This window comes from Meles meles, chromosome 1, assembly GCF_922984935.1.
Source record: "Meles meles chromosome 1, mMelMel3.1 paternal haplotype, whole genome shotgun sequence".
NCBI classification, from domain to species: Eukaryota; Metazoa; Chordata; class Mammalia; order Carnivora; family Mustelidae; genus Meles; species Meles meles.
In genome coordinates, this window is record NC_060066.1 from 160,516,509 (window position 1) to 160,541,273 (window position 24,765).

The 24,765-nt window shown below is 40.6% G+C and overlaps 1 protein-coding gene across 1 annotated transcript in view; it reads left to right on the plus strand.

The window, feature by feature from the left end:
• The window catches only part of WLS (Wnt ligand secretion mediator), a 102,970-nt gene that overhangs the window by 26,631 nt on the left and 51,574 nt on the right, over window positions 1-24,765 (plus strand). Inside the window, 1 exon segment of the mRNA XM_045978414.1 lies at window positions 16,808-17,080. Coding sequence (XP_045834370.1) covers window positions 16,808-17,080 — 273 coding nt within the window.

A 24,765-nucleotide genomic window follows, 5' to 3' on the forward strand; every position in this document is an offset into this window, starting at 1 on the left:
TTTGTGAAAATAATTGTGGAGAAAAGATGTTTTAGTTCATTTCACCGAGGAGAAAACTAAAGGCTGATTCTGTATTTCCTCAAATAACAGGCTGCTTAGGATATCCCTGGGATATGATATCTTAAACATCCAAGTTAAAATTCTTCTAGAATCATGTCTGCTTATTGGGGCTGTTCACTGAGAGACATGGAGAACCTCTGTCTTTAATGACCTAACTTCCCAGGATCCAGACCTCTTGTTCCCTAAATCTTGGTTAACACACCCCTTAGGGGAAGACCGTCTTGACAGTATAGAGAAAAAGGAGTGTGTTGCCGTCTCCCCAGATTATTCATCTCCATCTGTTGGCAGCATTGTTATTATCAAATTAACGTTTAAGGCCTCACTATGTGCAAGGTGCTATAAGAGGCTCTTTCTGTTCATTATTTTATCTTCACAAGAAACTGGTAAGGTGGGAACTTAGTGGAATTTTACAAAGGGAAACTGGCATCCTGTAAAGCTATGTAAGTTCCCTGACTAAACTGCTAGTAAGTAACAGAACTGGAATTTGAATCCCAAGTTTTTTTTGCCTCTACAGTTTGTTTTTTTTTTAAGATTTTATTTATTTATTTGACAGACAGAGATCACAAGTAGGCAGAGAGGCAGGCAAAGAGAGAGGGAGGAAGCAGTCTCTCCGCTGAGCAGAGAGCCCCATGCGGGGCTCGATCCCAGGACCTTGAGATCATGACCTGAGCTGAAGGCAGATGCTTAAACCCCTGAGCCACCCAGGCGCCCCACCTCTACAGTTTTGCTTTTAATTTTTTCTCATTCTGATTTTGTAGAATATTTTTTTTTCTGTAACAGAAAGAACCCTTCCTGTGAAAGCAATTCCCTTGCTGCACTGTAATCATCATTTTTCTCCTATGAAATATGTAAAAGGTAATCTGCGTACATTTTGAAATATATTAAGAATCCAGCAGTTTAAATGAAAATTTGAATGTTATGAATTGATGTCTCATTAGCAAATTTTGTCAATGATCATTTGGTTTAGGGCAGTGTGTGCCATGACTTCCATTTCTTCTGAATAATAGACTCAGCTCTGGTGAGCTTATTTCTATCATCCTGAAAAATAGTGGTTGGACATGCTCCAAATTATTTCATTGTATTGGAATGTCTTTGTGTTGTATTATACTGTGAGTATATGGGCCGTTGGCTGGAAGCTGGAATGGAGTTTTGCTTTTTATGCCTTAAATGATTTCATTATGATTGCATTGGAACCACCTTAGTTTACATTATGGGGATACATTTCATCATGCTGAATACATCAGTATGAAGGTTTACAGTTGGCTCTAGCTTGCCCTTGCTTTCTAAAAGAGTTCGTTGGTCTCACTAGTTGTTGGAAGATAGAAAACACCCCTAAGGTCTTTTCCTCTAACAGATGTGAAGATACAAGGAATATGAGGGGAAAAGGGCCCTAGATGGACAAGGCGTGGTGGCCTCCACTCTTGGCATATGAATTGACCTTAATTTAAAAGGATTATTTTTTAACCTTAAAACAATGACTTTTACCATAACATAGTGTATATACATTTCCTTAAGAATCATGGGATATCTTTTTGGTTTTGTTTTTGTTTTTAAGATTTTACTTATTTTTTTGAGAGACAGAGAGAGAACAAGAGCAGGGTGGGAGGGACAGAGGGAGAGGGAAAAGCAGACTCCCTGCTGAGTGGGGAGCCCAGCTTGGACCTCCATCCCAGAATCCTGGGATCATGACCTGAGCCAAAGACAGACTCTTAACCGACTGAACCACCTAGGCACCCAAGAGTCACAGAATTTCTAAGTTAGAAGTGACCAGCAGTTAAACTACTGCCTTTCACAGTTGAGAGAACTGGGACCCAACTGGGGCCCAATGTTGATGGACTGCCTGGTTGGTAGTATATCTAGCACTGGAACTCATCAATCCTGTTCTTTGGATTAATTCATTCTGCCAATAGTCTTCTCAAGTCTGTAGCAGTTCTGGAATAGAAGACAGATTCATGGCCCAGAATTGCAACTCTATATGTGTGAAGGGTGGTCATAGAATGTTAATGATGAAGACAGCCCTAAAGGCTCTTTCCATTCCCATCCAGTACTCAGATGTCCTCTGCCCACTTTGCACTCACCAAGTGATACCAGCAGGAGCTCCTGTATTCACACAAACGTGGGCGGTTCATTGTCTTCAACTGCTTACATGAACTTGGGATCATCAGATTTTACTGATCTCAGATCTCTTTCCTTAGAGCTTGCAACATTGGGACCTAGAATAAATCTGATTCCTCTTCCACATCTTTATGGTTCATGTATTTGACCTTTTGTCTGTAACCTCTCCCCACCTGCCCCTCCTTCCCCCCTCCAAACTGAGATCCTTTCTTTCTTTTTTCTTTTAAAGTGAGTTTTCTTTCTTTCTTTCTTTGTTTTTTTTTTTTTTTTAAGATTTTTTAGTTATTTATTTGACAGAGAGAGAAGTCACAAGTAAGCAGAGAGAGAGGAGGAACCAGGCTCCCTGCTGAGCAGAGAGCCTGATGCGGGGCTCAATCCCAGAACCCTGAGTTGATGACCTGAGCCGAAGGCAGAGGCTCAACCCACTGAGCCACCCAGGCAGCCCCTGAGCTCCTTTCTTTAACAAGCAATACAGTTTCTGCATATCTGGCCTGTGATAGGACTTATTTTCCTTTGACTCCTCTCCCTAGCAGATGACGCTGCTGTCCATCTGCTACCCATGCAAGAAACCCGGGAACATCCTTGACTTCTCATTTTCACTCGCATCCCACATGAATCGAATTGAGAAGGTCTGCACATTCTTCCTCCTAAATAGCACTTCCTTTCTGTCACAATTGCATCTACCTGTCCCCATTCAGAAATTCTGTGTGTCATCTCAGGACTGCGCTCCAGTTTCTTCATGCTAGGTCTTCCATTGCTTTTCACTGCAGGTTCTTTGGGAACTTTCATACATAATTCATTAGACCAGAGGGGAAAATGCCTTTAGAGCGGCTGGGTAGATAAACCATACATCCAGCTGAAGGTTCCTTTGCCCAAATTTCTGTCTGAGTCTGTTTTGTAGATTTGACCTCAAGAGTAGGATTTGATGTCCTTAGAAGGGGTATTTGTTTTCTCTCTGGTAGGACTTGTTTGGAGGGTATTAATGAAATGACCTGAATTTTCCCTCTCTGTGTTCTTAACAACATAGGTTTTGTCATAAAATCTTCAAATAGGCAGCTGTGAATTATATGAATTTAAGGCTAAGGTGTGAATATTTTATTTCATTTTCTCTCCTATTTTCTTTCTAGCATGCAGGCCTTGATCTCCTTAGGGCAGTGCTCGAATGGGATAAATAACTATAAGCCCTACTTTTGAGAACCTCAATTTCCAGAAAATATGCTCAAAAGTAGTTTCCTAAACATTCTTCTACAATTTTGATAGTGGCTATAATCCCTTTGGGAGGAATTTTTCAGAAATTACCATGTTTTTGCTTGCTTATTGTCTGCCTCATATACATTCTTTTGATGTGCAAATTTACTTTCTTTCCTGTGGATTGGGATGATAGTATTTCAGTGTAGGAAAAGTTCATTTTGTTTTTGTTGTTGTTGGTTTAAAGTTTTTGTTTGTTTAGTAGTGTTTATACCCAACAGGACCCTGAGATCAAGACCCTGAGATTCAGAGTCCCATGCTTTTCTGACTGAGTCAGCCAAGGCAACCCCAGGAAAAGTTCATTTTGATCTCCAAAATTCAGTATTTATTTTACATATAGGTTGACACAGATCTGGAGGAACCATCCTAAGTGGACATGAACCTCAGCTGGGGAACAGGTGTAGCACGGGGAGGTTCACATCATGGGAGACTGCCATGGCTGCTTCCCAAACTATCTGAATGCCAGTCTCAGTTGTACTTTCATATAGGCAGGCCATGGATCTAATCCACTATGACATTTTTGAAATTATGCCTTTTAGGTGTTTAATAAAAGCTTGTTAGGTAAATCAACAAAATTTTTATTTATTTTATTTATTTTTTAAGATTTTATTTATTTATTAGAGAGATGAGAGAGAGCACAAGTAGGCAGAGCAGCAGGCAGAGGGAGAGGGAGAAGCAGGCTCTCCCCCAACCAGGGAGCCTGATGTGGGGCTCTATCCTAGGACCCCGGGATCATGACCCGAGCTGAAGGCAGCCACTTAACCAACTGAGTCACCCAGGTGTCCCTGAAGATTTTATTTTTAAATAATCTCTACAACCCAGTGTGGGGCTCAGACTTGAATCCTGGAGATCAAGAGTCAGACGCTGTACTGACTGAGCCTGTCATACACCCCTAAATCAGCATAATATAATGTTAATGTGTTTATTAGGACATGAAGACTCTTTAATTGAGGTTTGGAGGATGTGCATGTTCAAATCTCTATGCTTGGTGCCATAAGGAAGAATAAGATGTGGCCCCTCCTCTCAGGAGCTTGCAATTCTGTAGGGTTCAGAAGCTGTTTGCAAAGTGGAATGCTGTAATGAAGACGTAGGCCAGGTGATCTTGGCATCAGAAGAAGTAAGGATCATTTGTTAGGGAAGGGAAATTGGTGAAGGGCTCAGATGTTGGCACATTCTAGGCTTTTAACAAATTGAATGACGGAGGTGGCACTTGAGCTGGAACCTAGACCTGATGAAAATATTATAAAATTTAACAGCTACATAGTGATTTTACTTAATTTTGTTACTTCAGTGTTTTTTTTAAACCAACAGTTCCTAAGGGTGTGACCTTTAAAATTGCAGTTTGCTCTTTAAATCTACCTCTTTGCCTCCAATTCTAGGGAATTCAGAAGTTCTCAGATCTTACATTTTCTTCAAATATTCAGGGAAGGGGATATGATTATTCGTGGCATTTGTGAAATTCCACATAAAGCTGTTAACAAGTCTCGCTTGACCTTCGCCTCAGCTTATACTGTCCAGCACTGAAGTTTTAATCCTTTGGAATGCCCCATATTCTGTTCCATTAATTGCTTTGTCTGTTTCTCTGGAATGATCAGAACAGAGAAAAATAAATCAGTAAATTGCATGAAGCTTTTTATTGGTTCCTATAGTCTCCATTCTCTAATATCCCACATGTGTGAATAGGAGACTTTATCATTTTGGTGTCACTGAGAAAACCTAAAATAAAAAACTAAATAAAGTTCAGGCTTTTATCTATTTGGTTACTTCCTGAATGTTACCGTGGATGGGAACTTGCCCTTCCCTGAGTCAGATTGTGCCGTTGTTTGCATACCCGAACCGTCAGTGAGTTCTGTGTTAGGTTTCTCTGAAGTTAACCAACGTCTGGCTGTATCCTTGGCCCTTGTTTGCCTATAAAATGTGTCATAGACTCATCCACAGCAGCTCTCTCACGTATTCCTGAGTTGGATTTTCCCTAGGCTGACATTCCAGCCCAGAATTTGAACCCCAGTGAATTATGGGAGAGTAGCCATTAGTTTCAAGTGAGCTCAGTGCATTCTTGGCAGCTTGTTATTCTACCATCCCTTTAAGGAACTCTGTGGAGGCAGTCTGTCCCCAGCTGAGTCTCCCAGATAAGCTATCCCGATGGTTCCCTTGGTGGGGGGCCCAGTCCAGCGCTGGGTAGCGTCTTGCCTTTGGAGCTTCAGCAAGTGTCCGATGGCCCCATTCAGTCTTTCTCATCCGTCTCATGCCGTACACATTACCTTTCAGGTAATTTGAGAGAGCTGATAAACAGGGTGAGCTAATAATAAACGAGTAGCTGCGACGCAGTGTGGTATATCGGAAGGAGCACTAGATTTGAAGTCAGATGATGGTTTTAGTCCTAGCTCTGCCACTTTCTGGCGGGATGAAACTCACCAAATTTCTTACGTGCAGTGGGGCTCATCACCATGACTGACTGTGAGGGTTAGGTGATCCATATACGTGAACTGTTTTATAAAACGTAATGCGCAATCCATATAATAGTATTTGTGTTTATTAGTAACACTGACAATATTGACAAAAGTAGAATATCTGTAATTTACAAATAATCAATTATAAATGGCAAATGTGTGAAATTTTATAGAGTGCTAACAGGTACTTCAGAACAAAGCAGCTGTTTCTCCTACAATGTTTATTGGGGGCTCTCTTAACCTTAAAATTCTAAAACAAAAGTGTGCTGGTGGCAAACTTGCTCATGAAGTAGAGCCAGTTGCTCACCTTTTCGTCACCCCTACCCTACAGCTGCGCCAGAGCGGCTTTGGAAACACACACACACACACACACACACACACACACCCGCCTCCTGAGCGCTGAGAGATTTCCCACACAAGAGCTGGTTCACCCTCCATGCTGGGTTTATGAGATCATAGTCAAGGTAGTAAATTATAAGATGCTATAATTCACTTTCCATAGGTGGTCTTGGCTACATTCCACAGCCTTTTGGCTAAAAGGTGGCTGATTTTGAAGCACTGGCACAAACTCAAAATTTCAGCCCAAATGACTGGTTTGCTGAGCGATGAGCAATAGCATCAACAGATGAGCCATTTGGTTTTTCTGTGGAGGTCTTTTGTGTTTACTTCATGTGCACTTAATTTTTACTGTTTTGAGTATTTCTGGAGTGATGGAGAAACACTAGTTGCAGGCATTTTTCAGAGATAGAGGTTATAACTAGTAATTTAATGTAGGTATGTTAAGCTTCATGATTTAGTCTCTCTTTGCTGCTGGATGTCAAAAGTGAGGGTCAGTTTTTATTTATTTTTTTTCCTTTTTTTAAATAATTTTTTTTATTTTTTAATAAACATATAATGTATTATTAGCCCCAGAGGGTACAGGTCTGTGAATTGCCAGGTTTACACACTTCACAGTCCTCACCATAGCACATACCCTCCCCAATGTCCATAACCCCACCACCCTCTCCCTACCCCCCCCCACCGCAACCCTCAGTTTATTTTGTGAGATTAAGAGTCTCTTATGGTTTGTCTCCCTCCTGATCCCATCTTGTTTCATCTGTTTTTTTCCTGCCCCCCTAACCCCCCATGTTGCATCTCCACTTCCTCATATCAGGGAGATCATATGATAGTTGTCTTTCTCCGGCATAATAGAGGGTCAGTTTTTAAATCTGAATTCAGGATTTGGAATTTTTCCCCCAAATAGCCTGTCTCATGGTTGGTAGATTTTATGTGCCCTTTTGTACATTTTATTGTTTTTTCAAAAAGATTTAAAAAAAACCCCAAAACTAGCACTGATCTTGAGCCTAAAGTAATTTAATGTTTACCACAGCATTTCAGATGCTATATAAGAGTTTGGCTTTTTGTCCCAAAGCACTCTTAATTTTTTTCCTCTTGATTCCAACGCTCCTCATTTCCACGGGATCCAAGCCAGGCAAGTAATGGAAGCCAAGTTGTGCTGCTTTCTTGCCGTGTAGATTCTGACAAATATAGAGTAATTCTTCTATTCTTCAAAGCTGTTACATCTTTGGCTCCAGAACAATTGAGGTTGCGGGCCAAGCACTTAAAATTCTCATCAGCCTAAGATGTAGACATATACTATTTTTCAGTATTTTTTTTATCAGAATGAATGGCGCAAGTGTTTGCTACGATTTCTGAAACTTCGCCATCAAAATGTCTGTGTCATTTATCTGTGAGTTTGTGTTGTAGGGAATTATTTTTAAATAAGGACTTGACTTTTGTGTGTATAGTATGAAGTACTTTGCATTCAATGCTGCTATGTGGTGTGTGTGTGTGTGTGTGTGTGTTTTGGTGGTAGTAGTTTAGTGCACAGGAATGTTCTGCTGTGTTTAAAAATTTAGCTTTCCTAGAACAGATGTTAGCATAATTAACTACTTACTGAAAATTGCTGGCAAGAATGAATTATATTTCACTCAGCATACCCCATTACATGCACCAGGGCAGACCTAGGACAATTCAGAAAATCATTTCTCCAGTCTTGGCCCTGCAGACCCACATTCAGCCCCCCAGTAATTGAGATTGAATTGTGAAATAATATTTCGCTTAGTTATCTAGTGAGATTTAATTGGTATGGTTGAAATATAGGGGAATTTCATCTTCAAAGTCAGTGGCGGAAGTGGAGTGAATGTCTGACCATTATAACTTCGGAGCAATTTCAGTAAAGAAATTAACAGACTGAGTCAGTTAATTCCAAAGCACCAAGTCAGTTTCACACAATTATTTACACTTTCTTTAGCTGAAAATTTTGAAGCGGTCATCATACTGGGACATTCTACAACTTGGATACCTGCGATAGCAGACATGAAGAAAATCTTTCTAGGAACTGACCTGGAGGGAACCGTAAGCAGAATTGGCTCAAGGAATCAGCTAGTGGTCTGACCCCTCCCAACTCCGTCAGATAACATGATCTGGCTACTTCATTTGTGTGGTGTATCCCACATGTTTCTTCAAGCTTGAGAAAGGGAGGCAGAATCTTTGAGGGAACTCAATTGAACACATTTAAAGCTAATTTTCTAAATATAGCTGAAGTTTCTTTTATGTTAAGTAAGTGCTCTCCAGGCTAGGGCAGGGAGGGACTTTGAATGAAAACTATAATTGTATAAATATCAGAAATTTATCTGGTCTCCTAGGTTTCTGCCACCTAAGTTCCTTTTCCCTTCTTTGGCTCCTCCCCTCTCTGAGGTACATCAAAAAATCCTGAACAAAACCCTGGAGTTATCTAAGGGCCTGAGTGCCCAGTACCTTTCCTAAAAGTTCTTATTAAGACAAACATTGATGTTCAGAAGGAAAAGCTTAGAACTGATTTGAGTATATAATCTTTAATGAATTAGAAATCCCCCTTACTGTGAGGCAGTGGAAGTTTTGTCTACGTCCCAAAATGAGAAGTAGCTTTCCGTTACCTTTCGCTTTGTAGCTCATGTGAATGCTGTGGGGGCTCACACTGTCCAGCTAGTGCTTTGTTCTCTCCTTTTGTAGATGTGGGCCTCAGCCAAGTCATTCTTAGTGCCTGCCTGCCACCACCACCCCAACAGTAATTCTGTCCTTTTAAATCAGCTCAAATCTTTTTTTTTTTTTTAAATAAAATCCAATATGTACTTTCTAGTAACTCAGAATCTTTTAGGAATGAGGTAAAAAAGGAATAACATTATGAAAAAAAAACAGATAAATCAAGCATTGATATTTTTACAGGTATAGAAATCATGACAGGTGATTTTTAACTGACACTAAATTTCAGGAGTTAGGGCAACCTCTTTCTTGTGCCACTAGAGGAAGGATTTCTGTTAGCGATTGTCTGTATGTTGTTGGGTCAGGGTGTATAGTTTTGTTTTCATATCTGTTAGCTAATTGCTATGGTGGAAGTAAAATTCTCTAAAATATTTCTAAAATGTTTGACTATTTTTACTTAAAATCATGACTTTTTCAAATTGAGGCTTTCTGATTGTTAGTGTTTTAAACATGACTTACCATTTTAACTGCTCTGTGCTGCTCATTCCTTCCCCTTGTAGCCCAAACCAGATTAATCTTTAGATAATCATCTTTGTTGGGGCTCTAGGTGGCTCAGTTGGTTAAGCGTCTGCCTTTGGCTCAGGGCATGATCCCAGGGTTCTTTGGATGGAGCCCGCCATGTGGTCATGGACACACGGACCTGGACTCATCGGGGAGTCTGCTTCTCCCTCTTCCTCTGCCTGCCGCTCCCCCTGCTTATGGTCCCTCTCTGTCAAATAAATAAATAAATAAATAAACTCTTTAACAAAAATTATCATCCTTGTTTCAGGAAGACCTTCCTCTTCTAGTGTTGGTGATCAAGACTTCAAAGGTTCCTGGGAGGCCCGGTTGCCACAACAGGAGGCAGAGCCTCACCATTCCCTCCCCACCACCCTCTGGCTCCTCCTTCCCTGAGAATTCAGGTCTGGCCTTGTGACTGCCTCCAGGACAGAGATAGGCATCTTGGAAGGAAAGATTCTCCCTAAATACAATTTCTTTGTTACTGGTGGATCTCTTTATTATTCTTCCTTCCACTGCTTTGCAGAATGGAGCCGAGGCCATGGGGAGCAGAAGCCAAGGCACCGAGTAGAGTAATGCCACTGATCAGAGCGAGCAAACAAGGTTAGCGTGGTGCTGCACTTTCAACTCTCAAATTATCTCTTTATAAATTTTAATACTCAGATTCGGACATCTGCAGAATTCATGGTGATGTTCTAGATAGCCTGCGGTCTGGCCCCTGCTCTTCTTTGGCGTCTTCCCCACTCAGCGTCCCCCTTTTCCCCCTGGGCTAACCAGCACTTGCTCTCTTTGGAGGCTGAGCCTGGGCCTGCTGAGCAGTACCCCTCCCCACTCCCACCCTGGCCCTCTGTTACAGCCTGTGGGTCCCGCACAAACCTGAGGTACTTCTCTGTCAACTTCTCCGCCTCCCACACTGGACCGTGAGCAGCTTGGGGTCTGGGACTGGCATTTGTCTCTATCTTTAGTTAGCACAATGCCCGCAGAATAGTGATACTCCTAGGTAATTGCCAAAGGAAGCTTCTTTACTTGTAATAAAGCAAGGAAAGAAATAGTCTGCGTTGGCTTAAACGGAGACCGTGTGTCATGTCAGCATGTTGTTTTAATTTTATTTTGACTTTTCTAGGAGGTAACTAAGTCTTGTATCTCTGTCCAACTCTTTAATTACAGGTTCTGGAGGGAGTAGGGGCTAATGATTTGATGTTGACTCAACTTTGAGCATGATAGCGGTAGTGGTTGGCTAGCTGGTAATTTGTAAACTGGAGAGCCATTTGTGATGCTATAACAGGAAGCTGACTGGAGTCAATATTGTTCCAAAAGGAGTGCCGGTTTAGTCATTGTTCACTTACATTTTTACTCAAGGTTATGTTGTAATGATGACTGGAATTTTTACCTCATTCTAGTGAATTCATGTCTCTTACCTCCCAAATATCTTTCTGTTGCTCTTTCTCAGGTAATGTCAGGATAAATGTAGCATCCATAATTATAATGACCTTTTACTATAATTATGAATTATTGCCTGTGTCCCCCATTATTTATACATTCCACCTGGCTGGATGGCTGATGTCTGTTGGATTCACCATAGCACCTAACAGTGCCTCGGGCATAGTGGGTACTCAAGACCTATTTGGTGAATGTGAATATGAACCTCTGTAATGTATGTCATTGAGGAGCCACCGAATTTTCAAAGAGGCATCAAGATGTGTTTGGGCAGTTTTCCATAACCTTGAATTAGACGTCTTATTGATTTCTTTTCCCTTTAAAATTATTATTATTTTTTTTAAAGATTTTATTTATTTATTTGACAGACAGAGGTCACAAGTAGGCAGAGAGGCAGGCAGAGAGAGAGACAGGGAAGCAGGCTCCCTGCTGAGCAGCGAGCCCAATGCGGGGCTCGATCCCAGGACCCTGAGATCATGACCTGAGCCGAATGCAGAGGCTTTAACCCACTGAGCCACCCAGGCGCCCCATGTCCTATAGTATTACATTTCACAATTCCTGTACTGTAGTGGGAGAGGCAGAGGCCAAAAATACTGGCAGTTGAAGTACAGATAAGGAAGGGGGAAAGTGGCCTGTGTTTGACATAGTGAAGAGAACTGAACTCAAAACAGGTCTGAGCTTTCAATGAATAGCTCATGGTTTTATGTCTTCTGTGCATGGTCTTTGCGCTCTCTTAACCTACCATAAGTTAACCAGTCCGCAGTGCCTGGGTGAATTCATTTTTGGCCAGATTGCTTGGCTACTAAATTGTACTGGTGTTGAGTAGCTCCCCCCCCCACCAGTTAAATGCTGTGGATGGGTAGAGGGGACACTTAAAATGTGTGCCGAGACAGCTGGGTGATATTGCATTACTATCCTAGGAATACTGAGGAATGGTTATTTTTAGCTTTCACCTGAGCAAACATGACTCAGTTTGTTGACCTGAATCCATCCAGTCCCTTCTTCAATATACAAACTCCATTAATCCCTAGAACCATGCTAGTGACCTAGTAGGGCCTTTGGCACATATACCTGTTAGTTAGTTGATTGTGGTGTCTTCAAAGGTTGCAGGTAATTTCGACATTTTCCATTTTATTCTTCCCTCTTAGAGTAAAATCCTTCATAGTTCTTATTTTTTTAAAGATAGAAATCAAACTTTAAAAAAAAATTTTAGACTGTTTTGTGATCCATGTACTTAAAATTTTGGCTATAGCTAGTGAAAACACTTTCTACTAGCTATAAGCTTTGTTTTTAGTTTACTTTGATAGGCTTTCTACTTAACAAAACATCTGGAAATTCACTTTTAGCTGGTGTAGGAAGTTGTTTTTAGTTGTAAATATTTTATTTGGAGAACATTAACTGTCCGTGTTTGAATATCAAAATGTTGATTTACTTTCTCAAAAAATATAAGTGTTTTGCTTTTTGAGTACTACTGGAAAAATTGGAAATGTTGAATTGTCTTCAGGCTTTTAAGTTATGCAAAAGGTTTTGAGACTAGAGACTAGAGGACTAATTTATTCAAGTGAGGAAAAATATTTGTGATTCCCATAATACGGTTTGAGATGCACTTGAGGCTTCTCATAGTTCAGTGCCATGAAATTTATGAAAATATTAGTATTCCTGGGATTTTTTTTTCTTTATGCAAGATACACTAAGCTAATGAAAGAATGAAAATAATTCAGGCTGCTACAAAGGCAGGCGTTCACTGTGTCCATTAAAAATGCAGCCTTTGTGCCCGTAAAGTGTTCAGCTTCTCTGTTATTAAGTTTGGAATGTGGTTTTGGAGCTTAGCTGAGGAACTCAGCTAGTTATTTTTCATTTTGGTCTAAGGAGGGAGAGACTTGTTTTTCAAAAGTGGGGAAGGGAAGAAAAGACATGAAAAAAGGTTAGGTTCATTTTAGAAGAATCGAAGTTTTAAAATGTAGTAACTATTTTCTGCAGCAAATAGTCAGTTTGAGTATGTTAGCCAAAAATAGAATTCATGAGTTTTGTCTCCCTGTTTATTTCTTCAGCCACATTAAAAAGGGTTCAGTTAAATGTACCATTTGGTTTTTCTGATGTTGGGAGGGGATTATTTGGCCGACTCAGGATAACGAAAGTTTTATTGATTGATATTTCTAATAAGCCAGATATCTGATTTTAGGTGGTGGATTAGGTGTAAAATGTCTTTGTGATACAGTTTTGAGTTTTAAAGAAAAACTTCCCTTGCATGGATTAGTGGTGATTCTGTGGTGCACTGAAGGACTTCCTGCTAGAGTTTAGTCGTGCCATGTTTTCTGGTACATTTGAGTCAACATTGCAACAACTTACTGCAAACATAACATTTTACTAAAAATTTACCATTAGGACAGATATTAAGGGATAGAAAAAACATGTATTTGAGCATTAGAAGCAGGGCAAAAACTTTTGTCTTCCTTTTTTTTTTTTTTTAAAGATTTTATTTTTTTAAGAAAATGCTACACCTGCCGCGGGGCTTGAACTCACAACCTTGAGATCAAGAGTTGCACTCTTGCTCTACTGACTGAGCCACCCTGGCACCCCCACGCTCTTGCCTCCTAAGTGATTTTTCTCTTGCTTTGTGTATTTTTCTAGTTGTTACCTGATCTCTATTACATAAGAAATGATTTCTGCTCTTAAAAGGTGGGAAAGCACAGTATGCCAGTTAACATACGCACAGAATTAAACAAATTTAAACCACCATAATCTATAATGTTTTCCTTTCTCTGATCATTTTCAGAGATACATCTTATAAATATAAACATAAAAATAAAAAATAGTTTTAAAAGCATATTGTACTAGCAGGACCCACATGAAGAAAGCTGCAGAAATTTTTAAAGAGATTTAAAAATGGGCTCCAGTTAATGGAGAAGCAATCACTGTTCTTGGATAGGAAAACTAAATTATTGGAAAAGGATTTTGCCTGCATTCGTTTGTAGATTTAATGTAATTTCAATCAAATCCCAGCAAAAGGATAAAAAGGATAAATTTGAAATGGATTGGGGGAGGGGATTTACTGTCAGATGTTGATACAAACCATCACCTTATAGGATTCAAAACCATGTTGTACTGAGCCATGAAATGACAGTCTAATACATGAAATAGAGCAGACCGTCCAAAGCCATCTGTAGGTATACATAAGATAAAGGTGATATCGTCAGTCAACAAGAAAGGAGAGTCTGTTCAGTAAATAATAATTTAAGTAGTTAGAAAAAATAAAACTTGGGACTTCAGTTCATCTTTTACCTCATAACAAATTTCAGATGTATCAAATATTTAAATATTTTAAAACATGTAATTGTATAAAAATTACTTGAAATTAATAAAGTGGCTATTTATTGAATTTGGAGATAAAGAAGGTCTAAGCACAGAAGCTTAAAGCTAAAGAGAGATTCTTTTTTTAAAAGATGTTAATTACTTTTTTTATTTAATTGTTTTTTTAAGATTTTATTTATTCATTTGAGACAGAGCGATAGAGATGAGCAGGGGGAGAAGGAGAAGCAGGCTCCCTGCTGAGCCAGGAGCCTGACATGGGGCTCAATTCCAGGACCCTGGGATCATGACTGAGCTTAAGGCAGAGGCTTAATCATCTGAGCCACCCACTCCTGTTATTTATTTTTTTTTAAGATTTTATTTTTATTTATATGAGAGAGTGCGTGCACACGAGTTGAGGGGGTGCGCAAAAGGAGAAGTAGACCCCCGCACCCCCCCAGCAGCAGAGAGCCTGATGCAGGGTTCCATCCCAGGACCCTGAGAGCATGATCTGAGCTGAAGGCAGCTGCTTAACCATCTGAGCCACCTAGGCACCCCAGAGATTTTATTTATTTATTTGAGAGAGAGACCGGAAACACACACACAGGCCAGCATGAGTCAGGAGGAGCAAAGGGAGAAACGGACTCCCTGCTGAACATGGAACCAGATCCAGGGCTGATCCTAGGACCCTGAGATCATGACCTGAACCAAAGTCAGACAGTTAACTGACTGAGCCACCCAGGCACCCCAGGTAAAGAGATATTCTATGAAATCTGGAACTTCTCTACACTTATACATGCCGTAAATAAATTTAGACAACAAATGGAAAAGTTAAGATAAATTACTAGCAAAAAATATTAGGGAAAGAATTATTCTTATTTATAGACAAACTTTACAAGCTGAGGGGAGATTAGATTAGGTAGACTAAATTTGATATATTATGTTGACTGGTTATTTTGCAAACATTAGTTGAAAATTTTTAATTATATAGAAAATATAATAGCTAATTTTGCACTTTTTTTAGAGAGAGCATGGGATGTGGGGTGTGTGCAGGGAAGGAGGGAGAGAGAATTTTAAGTAGGCTCCACGCCTAATGCAGAACCCCACACTGAGCTTGATTTCATGACCCTAAAGTCATAACCTGAGCTGAAATCAAGGGTTAGATGCTTAACCTGCAGAGCCACCCAGGTGCCCCTGTTTTGTACTTTCCATGTTCACTTGTTAAATGTATACAGTGACTCACAAGGGTCCATAATGTTATTATTGCCATTTAAGAAATGATAAAATTAATACACAGTTAAGTTTAATAATTCATGCAAAACCTTCTTAGTGTGGGTTAGTGGTGACAGAAGTAGGAATGAGGGAGCCAGGTTGTGATACCAGGCAGGTGGGCTCCAGAGCTGGGGGGACTCACCACTGTGCTACTCTGCTTCTTTACGTGAATAAAAAGAAAAAGCTCTAGAACTACGTATGGTATGATCCTATCTTACAGAAATATATACTAATATTAGTATGTATTTTAAAGTTCTATTATGTAATTCATTTGTAAATATTTATTACATGCTCCTAGAAAAGATAGTATTTTGATATTTTTCCAACAGTGGTTACTTCCCTCTAGTGGGATTTTAGGTAAATGTTGTTTTGAACTTGAAAATTTCTATATTTTACAGATTTCCTTTGATAGTCCTTAACCGTTTTATACTCACAAAAGGGTGTGTGTGTGTTTTTTTTTTTTAATGTTCTATAGTTCAAATGTGATGATCGCTTTTGAAATGCACAGATCGGGGCGCCTGGGTGGCTCAGTGGGTTAAAGCATCTGCCTTTCGCTCAGGTCATGATCCCAGGGTCCTGGGATCGAGCCCCGCATCGGGCTCTCTGCTTGGCAGGGAGCCTGCTTCCTCCTCTCTCTCTCTCTCTGCCTGCCTCTCTCCCTACTTGTGATCTCTATCTGTCAAATAAATAAATAAAATCTTTAAAAAAAAAAAAAAGTGAATTTGAAATGCACAGATCAAATGCATGGATTGGATTCCTCTGCAGTGTAGTAGCTTCTGTTCCCACCTCTGACAGTGACCACACTAAGTGAGGGCCCGAGGTCAATGTAGTTCTCTCCATCAAATGCTGTGTTAGATCTAAGAAGAATCTTAGAAACCAACTGTCTTGGCCAGTCTTAGAGACTAACCATCTTGTTTCTCAGATGAGGGTCCTGAAACAATGAGATCTCACCAATTTACCCAAGATGAACTGACAGTCTGTTGTTCTACTAGGCTTCTGTCACAGGTCTTTTGACTTCAGACACTGTGCTCTGTGAAGTCCCAGAGCCCTCCACGCCCTCAGGCAGGTGGGAACGGAAGCACAGTTGATTTTTTGTGGCATTTGTTTGGAGTAAGGAAGTAACTGAACCAATGTGGTTACAAAGGTATTCTTTCAATGAAAATGACAGTGATTGAAAACCTAATGGGGAACCTCTTGGAGATACTTTACGATGCCTGTGGAGGTCACTGAAGGATCCTCACCTGGATTTGGGGCATCCCCAGCTATTACTGATCCCGATTACAGAAGGCAGTGTGAACAGTGGAGGCAAATGTTAGCCCCAAAATGAGCACTTCGGTGGATGATTTTTCTAAAACAGAAAATCTCTTTCTTTTCAGCCCCCGGCCCCACGACGGCAGTGTCCTACATGTCGGTGAAGTGTGTGGATGTCCGTAAAAACCATCACAAGACAAAATGGCTAATGCCCTGGGGACCCAACCAATGTGACAAGATCCGAGACATCGAGGAAGCAATCCCGAGGGAAATTGAAGCCAATGACATTGTGTTTTCTGTCCACATCCCCCTTCCCTCCATGGAGATGAGTCCTTGGTTCCAATTCATGCTGTTTATCCTGCAGCTGGACATCGCTTTCAAGCTGAACAATCAAATCAGTAAGTGTTCTCTCTTCTCATTCCTTTCCTCCCTTGGATACTTTCTCTCTTCTGGTTCTTTGAGAGCTGGTTCCAGTAACAGTACAGAAAGTTACTGACTACTTACTACTTGCTAGGCCCTTTTCTGAATATCCTGATTATACTAACCCATTTCCTATTCCTAGCAATTTAGTGAGGTGAGTCTTACTATCTCATCCCAGGGATAGAAACCCTGGGCCTCTGAGAGGTTGTTCAAGGTCAGAGGTGAGAGAGTGGAAGGGCTGGGATTCAAACCCAGGCAGCCTGGCTCGAGAGCCTTGCCATAACCGTGAAGCTTCATCACCTTTGTAGTGTTAGGACGGAGCTCACCCCAGTGGAGTGAGATTTGAGGATTTCTGAAAGGTCCCATGTTTCAAAATGTCTCTTCCCTCTAGGCTTTGAGAATAGTCATTGTCTTAGTAAACATCTCTTGTCAAAATGGGAATGCCAGCCCATGAGCACTCATTTTTGCATAAAACCAGGGTTGTTGTTTTTTGTTTTGTTTTGTTTTGTTTTTGTTTTTTGTAGCTTACTCACTTGCGGTTCAAGATTCTGAGGGCATGGGACAAGAAACATTTCCTGAGGGGCGCCTGGGTGGCTCAGTGGGTTAAAGCCTCTGCCTTCGGCTCGGGTTGTGATCCCAGGGTCCTGGGATCGAGCCCCACATCGGGCTCTCTGCTCTGGGGAGAGCCTGCTTCCTCCTCTCTCTCTGTCTGCCTCTCTGCCTAGTTGTGATTTCTCTCTGTCAAATAAATAAAATATTTAAAAAAAAAAAGAAACATTTCCTGAGGAGGCAATTACATATGGCATCTGAGAACAGTATAGAGAACCTTAGGTTGAGTAGAAAAACGTTTTTTTACTGACACAGGATCAGGGGTGAGATGGAAAGAGAAAAAAGTATGTTGGAGACCTCTCTGCCTGGGGCCTGTCCTTGGATTAAAGCACTTTTTCTAATTCGAATTTTCCTGTATCAGCAATAATCTCCATATATAATCGTTAAAATTACGTTGTGTAGGAGTTGCCAGTATACGTGCTTGATAGACATCTTATCGGGAACAAACAGATAATCTGAGATAATTTCCAGAATGGAGAACTCCCTTTATTCATTCAGTCTCTTACCCATTATTTTAAACTGTTTCATCATGTCTACTACTGCCTGGCACTGTGCTGTTGGCTAGACATGTGGATACAGGTGAAGACAGTGTCCTTTAAGGGGCTTATCGTCAAGTGCAATGATGGGCAAATAAGTGATAGGCCAGTATGATGGGCTAGGGGTTGCAATCAAAGTTCGTGCACGGAGCTGTGGAAATACAAAGAAAAAGCTTTAAACTTTAGAACTTTAGAACACACCAAGGGAAGACCGCCTTGGTGTGTGCGTGAACGTATGAGTGTGTGTGTGTGTGTGTGTGTATAGAGCTGAACAAGTAGATATTTAAAGTGAATGTTAAAGAGTGAAAACCTGACGAGAAGTTGGGAGTGAGGGCAGGGACAAATAGAAGAGCATTCTAGACAGAAGGAATGGCTGAGAGGAAGGTCCAGATTTGCACAACAACCCCAAGCATTCAGTGGTATTTCACATGTCCACATTCTCTTGCCCATTGTCGTCTCTGTTGGTTGTGTAACACATTTATTCATTCACTAATTCAAACTTTATTATGTCCCAACCCTACCTTAAATGCTAAATACTGGGGATACAAGACTGAACAAAACATGTCCTTTCAAGGAGTTGGGAAAGACAGTGGTTGGGAAACAGAAAAGAAAGAAAGATATGTACTATGATGAGGGGAATAGGCAATGTTTTGATACTGTGATTTATAAGAAATATATATTTGGTTATCCAGATCACCAGAATATACTTCTCATGTATATTTGGTTCCCAAAACGCTTGGAATTTCCTGAGTGATAAGAACAATGGAAGCATCTTTTGTTATAATATTTGGTCTCATCCTCAGTTCCTGAAAAAGCATCGGAAGCCATAAAGGTGAAATGGGTGCTTTGTTCATAAGCCCCTTTCCATCACCACTGGGCTTATGTTAATGAGGTAACTTTTGGAAAGCACCTAAGGGTGTGGGAGCTGGTCGCCAGGGGAGCCAACCACAAATAGAGGGGTGGCACTTTCAGTTCCACTCCTGATTGTCAGGGAGGGGAGAGGGACTGGAGGTCAATTCAGTCACCAGTAGCCAGTGATTTAATCAGTTGTGTATATGTAATGAAACCTCCATAAAAACCCCAAAGGAATGGAGTTCAGAGAGCTACCAGGCTGGCAAACCAGAATGCTTCCTCGTGCCGCCCAGCCGGGCCCCAAACTCTAAGAAAGAAAATTCCATTAGGGACCTTGTCCCATGTATCTCTTACCTGGCTGTTGGTTCATATTCTTCGTCATCAACCGGTAACTCTTTGAACTGCTCTAGCATTTTAAACCCAAATGGGGGCTTGTAGAAACCTCTCAGTTTATAGCCAGTTGGTCAGAAATACAGGTAACACCTTGGGCTTGAGATTGGCATCTGATGTGGAGGGAGCTCTGTGGGACGGCCCTTAACCTGGTGGATTAGATCCATCTCCAGGTAGATAGTGTCAGAATTGAGTTGTGTTGTAGGACACTCTGCTGGTGTCTGAGAATTGTTGGATATGGGGGGACTCCCACCTCCAACACACACACAACACATCTTATTTGGTGGTCAGAACCTATTACATATTTTAACAAATAAATTACTTCGCAGCAAATATATTTCTTAAAGATTTTATTTATTTATTTGAGAGAGAGCACACCTGTGTATACATGAGGGCGGAGAGGGGCAGAGGGAGAAGGAGAAGCTGGCTCCCCACTGAGCAGGAAGCCCAATGTGGGACTCAATCCCAGGACCCCAGGATCATGACCTAAGCTAAAGGCAGATCCCCAACCGACTGAGCCACTCAGATGCCTCTACCTCCCAACAAATTTTTTTTTAAAGATTTTATTTATTTATTTGACAGAGAGAGATCACAAGTAGGCAGGCACAGAGAGATGAGGGAGAAGCAGGCCCCCTGCTGAGCAGAGAGCCCAGTGCGGGACTGGATCCCAGGACCCTGATATCATGACTTGAGCTGAAGGTGGAGGCTTAACCCACTGAGTCACCCAGTAACCCCCTCCCAGCAAATATTAATCCTAAACATGACAAATGCTACCTTTGGTGAGGCTTTAACTAAAAGATTGCTATATGTAAATGAATTTGAATGTGCCTTGTTTTTTTTCCTCTCTCAAATATGTATTCTGCCTCTAAAATATATTTGATCTTCCTCTAGAAAAGATTGTACTAAAGATTCTTATCTTAGAAAATTATTAAATTTCTTCTTTTTTTTTTAAGATTTTATTCATTTATTTGACACACAGAGAGAGAAATCACAAATAGGCAGAGAGGCAGGCAGAGAGAAAGGGGGGGCTCCGCTGAGCAGAGAGCCCGATGTGGGGCTCGATCCCAGGACCCTGAGATCATGACCTGAGCTGAAGGCAGAGGCTTAACCCACTGAGCCACCCAGGTGCCCAAATTGTTAAATTTCTTACCATGTGAAAGCCCATATCTAATAGGAGCACAATGAAAAATTAAGATAGACAACTAACAGTTCCGTCAATGAATGTATAAAATAACTGATATCATAGAGCCATCAAGAAAACCAAGTCAAAAAATACTGTTTAGGGGCAGTAGCCATGGGTGGGAGCTGTCAACTTTTTTTTTTTTTTTTTTAATTTGACAGAGAGAAATCACAACTAGGCAGAGAGGCAGGCAGAGAGAGAGGGGGAAGCAGGCTCCCTGCAGAGCAGAGAGCCCGATGTGGGGCTCGATCCCAGGACCCTGGGATCATGACCTGAGCCGAAGGCAGAGGCCTTAACCCACTGAGCCACCCAGGCACCCCTGGAGCTGTCAACTTTAATATGAGAAGGTTATGTGTTAGGTTTGTAGGAATATTTTTTTTCTTAAGTTTATTCTTCATACCTTTGCTAAAGGACACTGAGGAAGGCATCCATTAAACTAGTGACAGTATGTCTTTGCTCAAAGAGAGAGAAATTTTTAATTATAAAAATATTTATAAGACACTATAGATCTGTTTTCCTCTGATCCTTATGTTAAGAATGTGTGAGACTTCTACTTCTTATATTTTACCATTAGTTTGGATGCCTCTGGCAGCAGTTCTGGCAGCAATAAGTAGGATAGGAGAAAAGGGATCAGGGATGTAGTGAACAAGATCCTATTATATGTGGATGACTTCCTGTTTATCAGAGATTCGGATGTAAGAGTGTTACCTTAAATGTAAGGAAAAGTCAAGACCAATTCTATTTTTTCTTTAAACTTTCTCAGGCAGTCTATGAAATGAGTTCCAGATTTCACATAATGAGAAGGGATTTTACAATTTGGACTATGAAATTAATATTGGAATTTCCAAGACAAATAAAAATATGGCCAGAGTTTTCACCTACCTTTGAAGGGTCTTTGAGCAGATAAGGTAACCCAAGAACTATATATTTTAAGTGACTTTTAGTCATTTGGTGTTAAGTGTATACTTTTTAAAATTTTCCATGTCAGGTGATACCAGGTTTTAGCTAGAATTTTAGATCTTGACAAACCCTCAGAAAGTAGAAATCATTGACTCTTTAAAAGCTTGTCATTACTTAATCGGTTCCAAGATTTCATCAGATTGATAGTTTTAGGGGGGGAAAATGTGACAATAGAGGGAAATTTATAAATTAGAGGGAAATTTATAAAACTGGTTAGAGAGTGTATATATTATATTTAATTATTGACAAGATATTCCATGTGAGTTATGTAAAAAAAAAATAGTCCTCATTTGAAAAAGCAATTTTAAATAGAACCTCTACTTTTCACCTTCTAAACGTAAACATTTAAAAACCTACAATTATCTTTCACTGGTCAGTATAGAAAGTAGCCAGTTGAACTTGGAAGTGGTGACAGTTTTAAAACGGTAGCCTGCAGGAGCTGGGGAGGGAAGCCCACTGAAGGGAATCTAGACTTACAGATGCTAGGAAGCAGAAGTAATTGATCTTTTGGTGAATAGCAATGATAAATTCCTAGCAGACCAGCCTGTCAAAACCTGTGATTGGGTCAACGCTATCTTTTCCTGAATATTTCAGAGGCTTGGAATTAAACTATTTGTCAGGGCCCAAAAACGGTGCTTCTGTAGAGTTGTAAGGGACATGGGACTTCAGTTTTTACTACAAAAAGGAAATGGAGGGGAGCATGAGTACCCTGAAAAGGGGTGTCAGAGAAAAATTCAACCAAAACATCTGGCATCTGGATATAGGGTTAATCACTGGGAAAAATGAATGCTTATCTATGTGATAGACTTCGATTTTTCTGTGACACCAAATTCTGTTATTTGAAAATACCCTGTAAAGTGGGTGTACCTCATTCTTTTTTTAAGTGTATTACCGGTCACTCAATTTATGTGTGTATCTGTGAAAGACAGGCCTGGATTGTCTAAGACGGTGCCTTCTTATAAAAAGGAATGTCACTCTACTGATTACAACTGCAAGTCACATACTTAGCATACCCTCAGACTCTCCATGGGGCTTCTTCTGAGGAACCTGGGTGCAGAGATCAAAGAAAGTTGGGATTTTTTTTTTTTTTTTGACATGTCTCTACCCAGCTTTCAAATCAGGCTGTTGAAACAGAAGCACTGCGATTCATTGGCAGAAAGCCTCAAGATGGATTGATCTGTGTTGAGTAGTAAATCTAGAATTTTAAGGGGCTTAAAAATTCCTTAGGCTGAAAAAATACTGGAAAATGCTATGGGGTAGGAAAAGCCGGCCCATCTATTCTGTTCTTAGGTAATGAAGTCATTATGTTTTGCCTTGAGTTCTGTGCTGTATGCTGGGATCAAGTGTTAAGTCATATTTGCTTATTTCATTACTACAAATGATTACATGAAATGATGGAATTATTTTTGTAACTGACAACTGATTTTTCTTCCCTCAAACTGAAAACATTTCGGTAAAACGTATTTCTGGTAAAAAAAAAAAAAAAAATTAGAATATTACCCTGTTCTCAAGTTCCATAGCTGAGAGTCCTGCCTAACTTTTTACCAAGTGATTGTGCTCTTCCATTTTTATATCACATGAAGACAATTAGAATAAAAGAACAGTCTGTTTACTGTAAAAACAAAAACAAAAACAGCCATGTTATCTAAAACAATTAGGGGTGAATTTACCAAAGGAAGAAAGTCTGTGAACGTATTCTTGGACATTAGCAGGAGTCTTGGTTCTTAATTCTATGTTTTCAGATGCCTCTTGGGAAGAGTCCACAAAGAGAGCTTATTGCGGGAGAGGATTCCATATGCCATGAAACTACTGATGGCTAATGATGGAGCTAGGCCATTGGTAAAATGGTACTCATGTGGCTGGATTTCCATGCTTTATCAGATAGTCCTTTTTTTTTTTTTTTAAAGATTTTATTTATTTATTTGACAGAGAGAGATTACAAGTAAGCAGAGAGAGAGGGAGAAGCAGGCTCCCCACCAAGCGGAGAGTCCGATGCGGGCCTCGATCCCAGGTTGTAACAACTACTAAGAAGAAATCTAATTCTTCTCTCCCATTCCTTTGAAAAAAGAGACCTTCTCTGAATCATGACCATGTTATAGTCCCTGTTTATAGGAAACATTTCTGAATGGATAGTTTTTGTTTTTAAGATTTACTTATTTATTTGAGAGAGAGAGAGCGAGCGAGCGCCAGGGATGGGGCTGGGGGAAAGGCAGAGTGAGAAGGAGATAGAGTCCTCAGTAGACTCCATGCCCAGTGTGGAGCCCCAAACGGGACTCATTGCTGGTCTTGATCTCAAGACTCTGAGATCGCCACCCAAGCCTTAGTCTGAGACTTAACCAACTGTACCATCTGCCCCTGATGGGATAGGGTTTTGTTTTGTTTTGTTAAAGATTTTATTTATTTGACAGAGAGAGACACAGAGAAAACAGGAACGCAAGGAGGGTGAGCGGGAGAGGGAGAAGCAGGCTTCCTGCTTGGCAGGGAGCCTGATGTGGGGCTTGAACCCAGGACCCTGGGATCATGACCTGAGCTGAAGGCAGATGCTTAATGACTGAGCTACCCAGGCACCCTGGACAGTTTAAATTACAAGCTGGTGTCACCAGTATTTTTGAAATTACCTTTTAAATTTCTTTATCTACCTTAATTGGAGTCAATATGAGCAGAAATGACCTCTCATTTTCTCTCTGCCCTCTCCACTCACCTCCCCAAAAATGATAAACTGAAAAAGCTCAAAATACACCAAAAAGATCCAGGAAATTTAAATGTGGTGGGGTTTGCAGAGGTGGATAAAAGATAGGGAGGTTGTCAATATTTGAGATGGGCTTGTATGGCCAGTCTGCTTGCTTCTTATGGAGTCATGTGCCCCCTTCAAACCCCGTTGAGAACCTAGAATTTTCTAATATGAATCAGTCTTACCTACTGACTTGGGTTAGAAAAAAACTAAAATCACAGGAAAAGACTGTATTTTGGGCGCCTGGGTGGCTCAGTGGGTTAAGCCGCTGCCTTCGGCTCAGGTCATGATCTCAGGGGTCTTGGGATCGAGTCCCACATTGGGCTCTCTGCTCGGCAGGGAGCCTGCTTCCCTCTCTCTCTCTCTCTGCCTGCCTCTCTGCCTACTTGTGATCTCTCTCTCTCT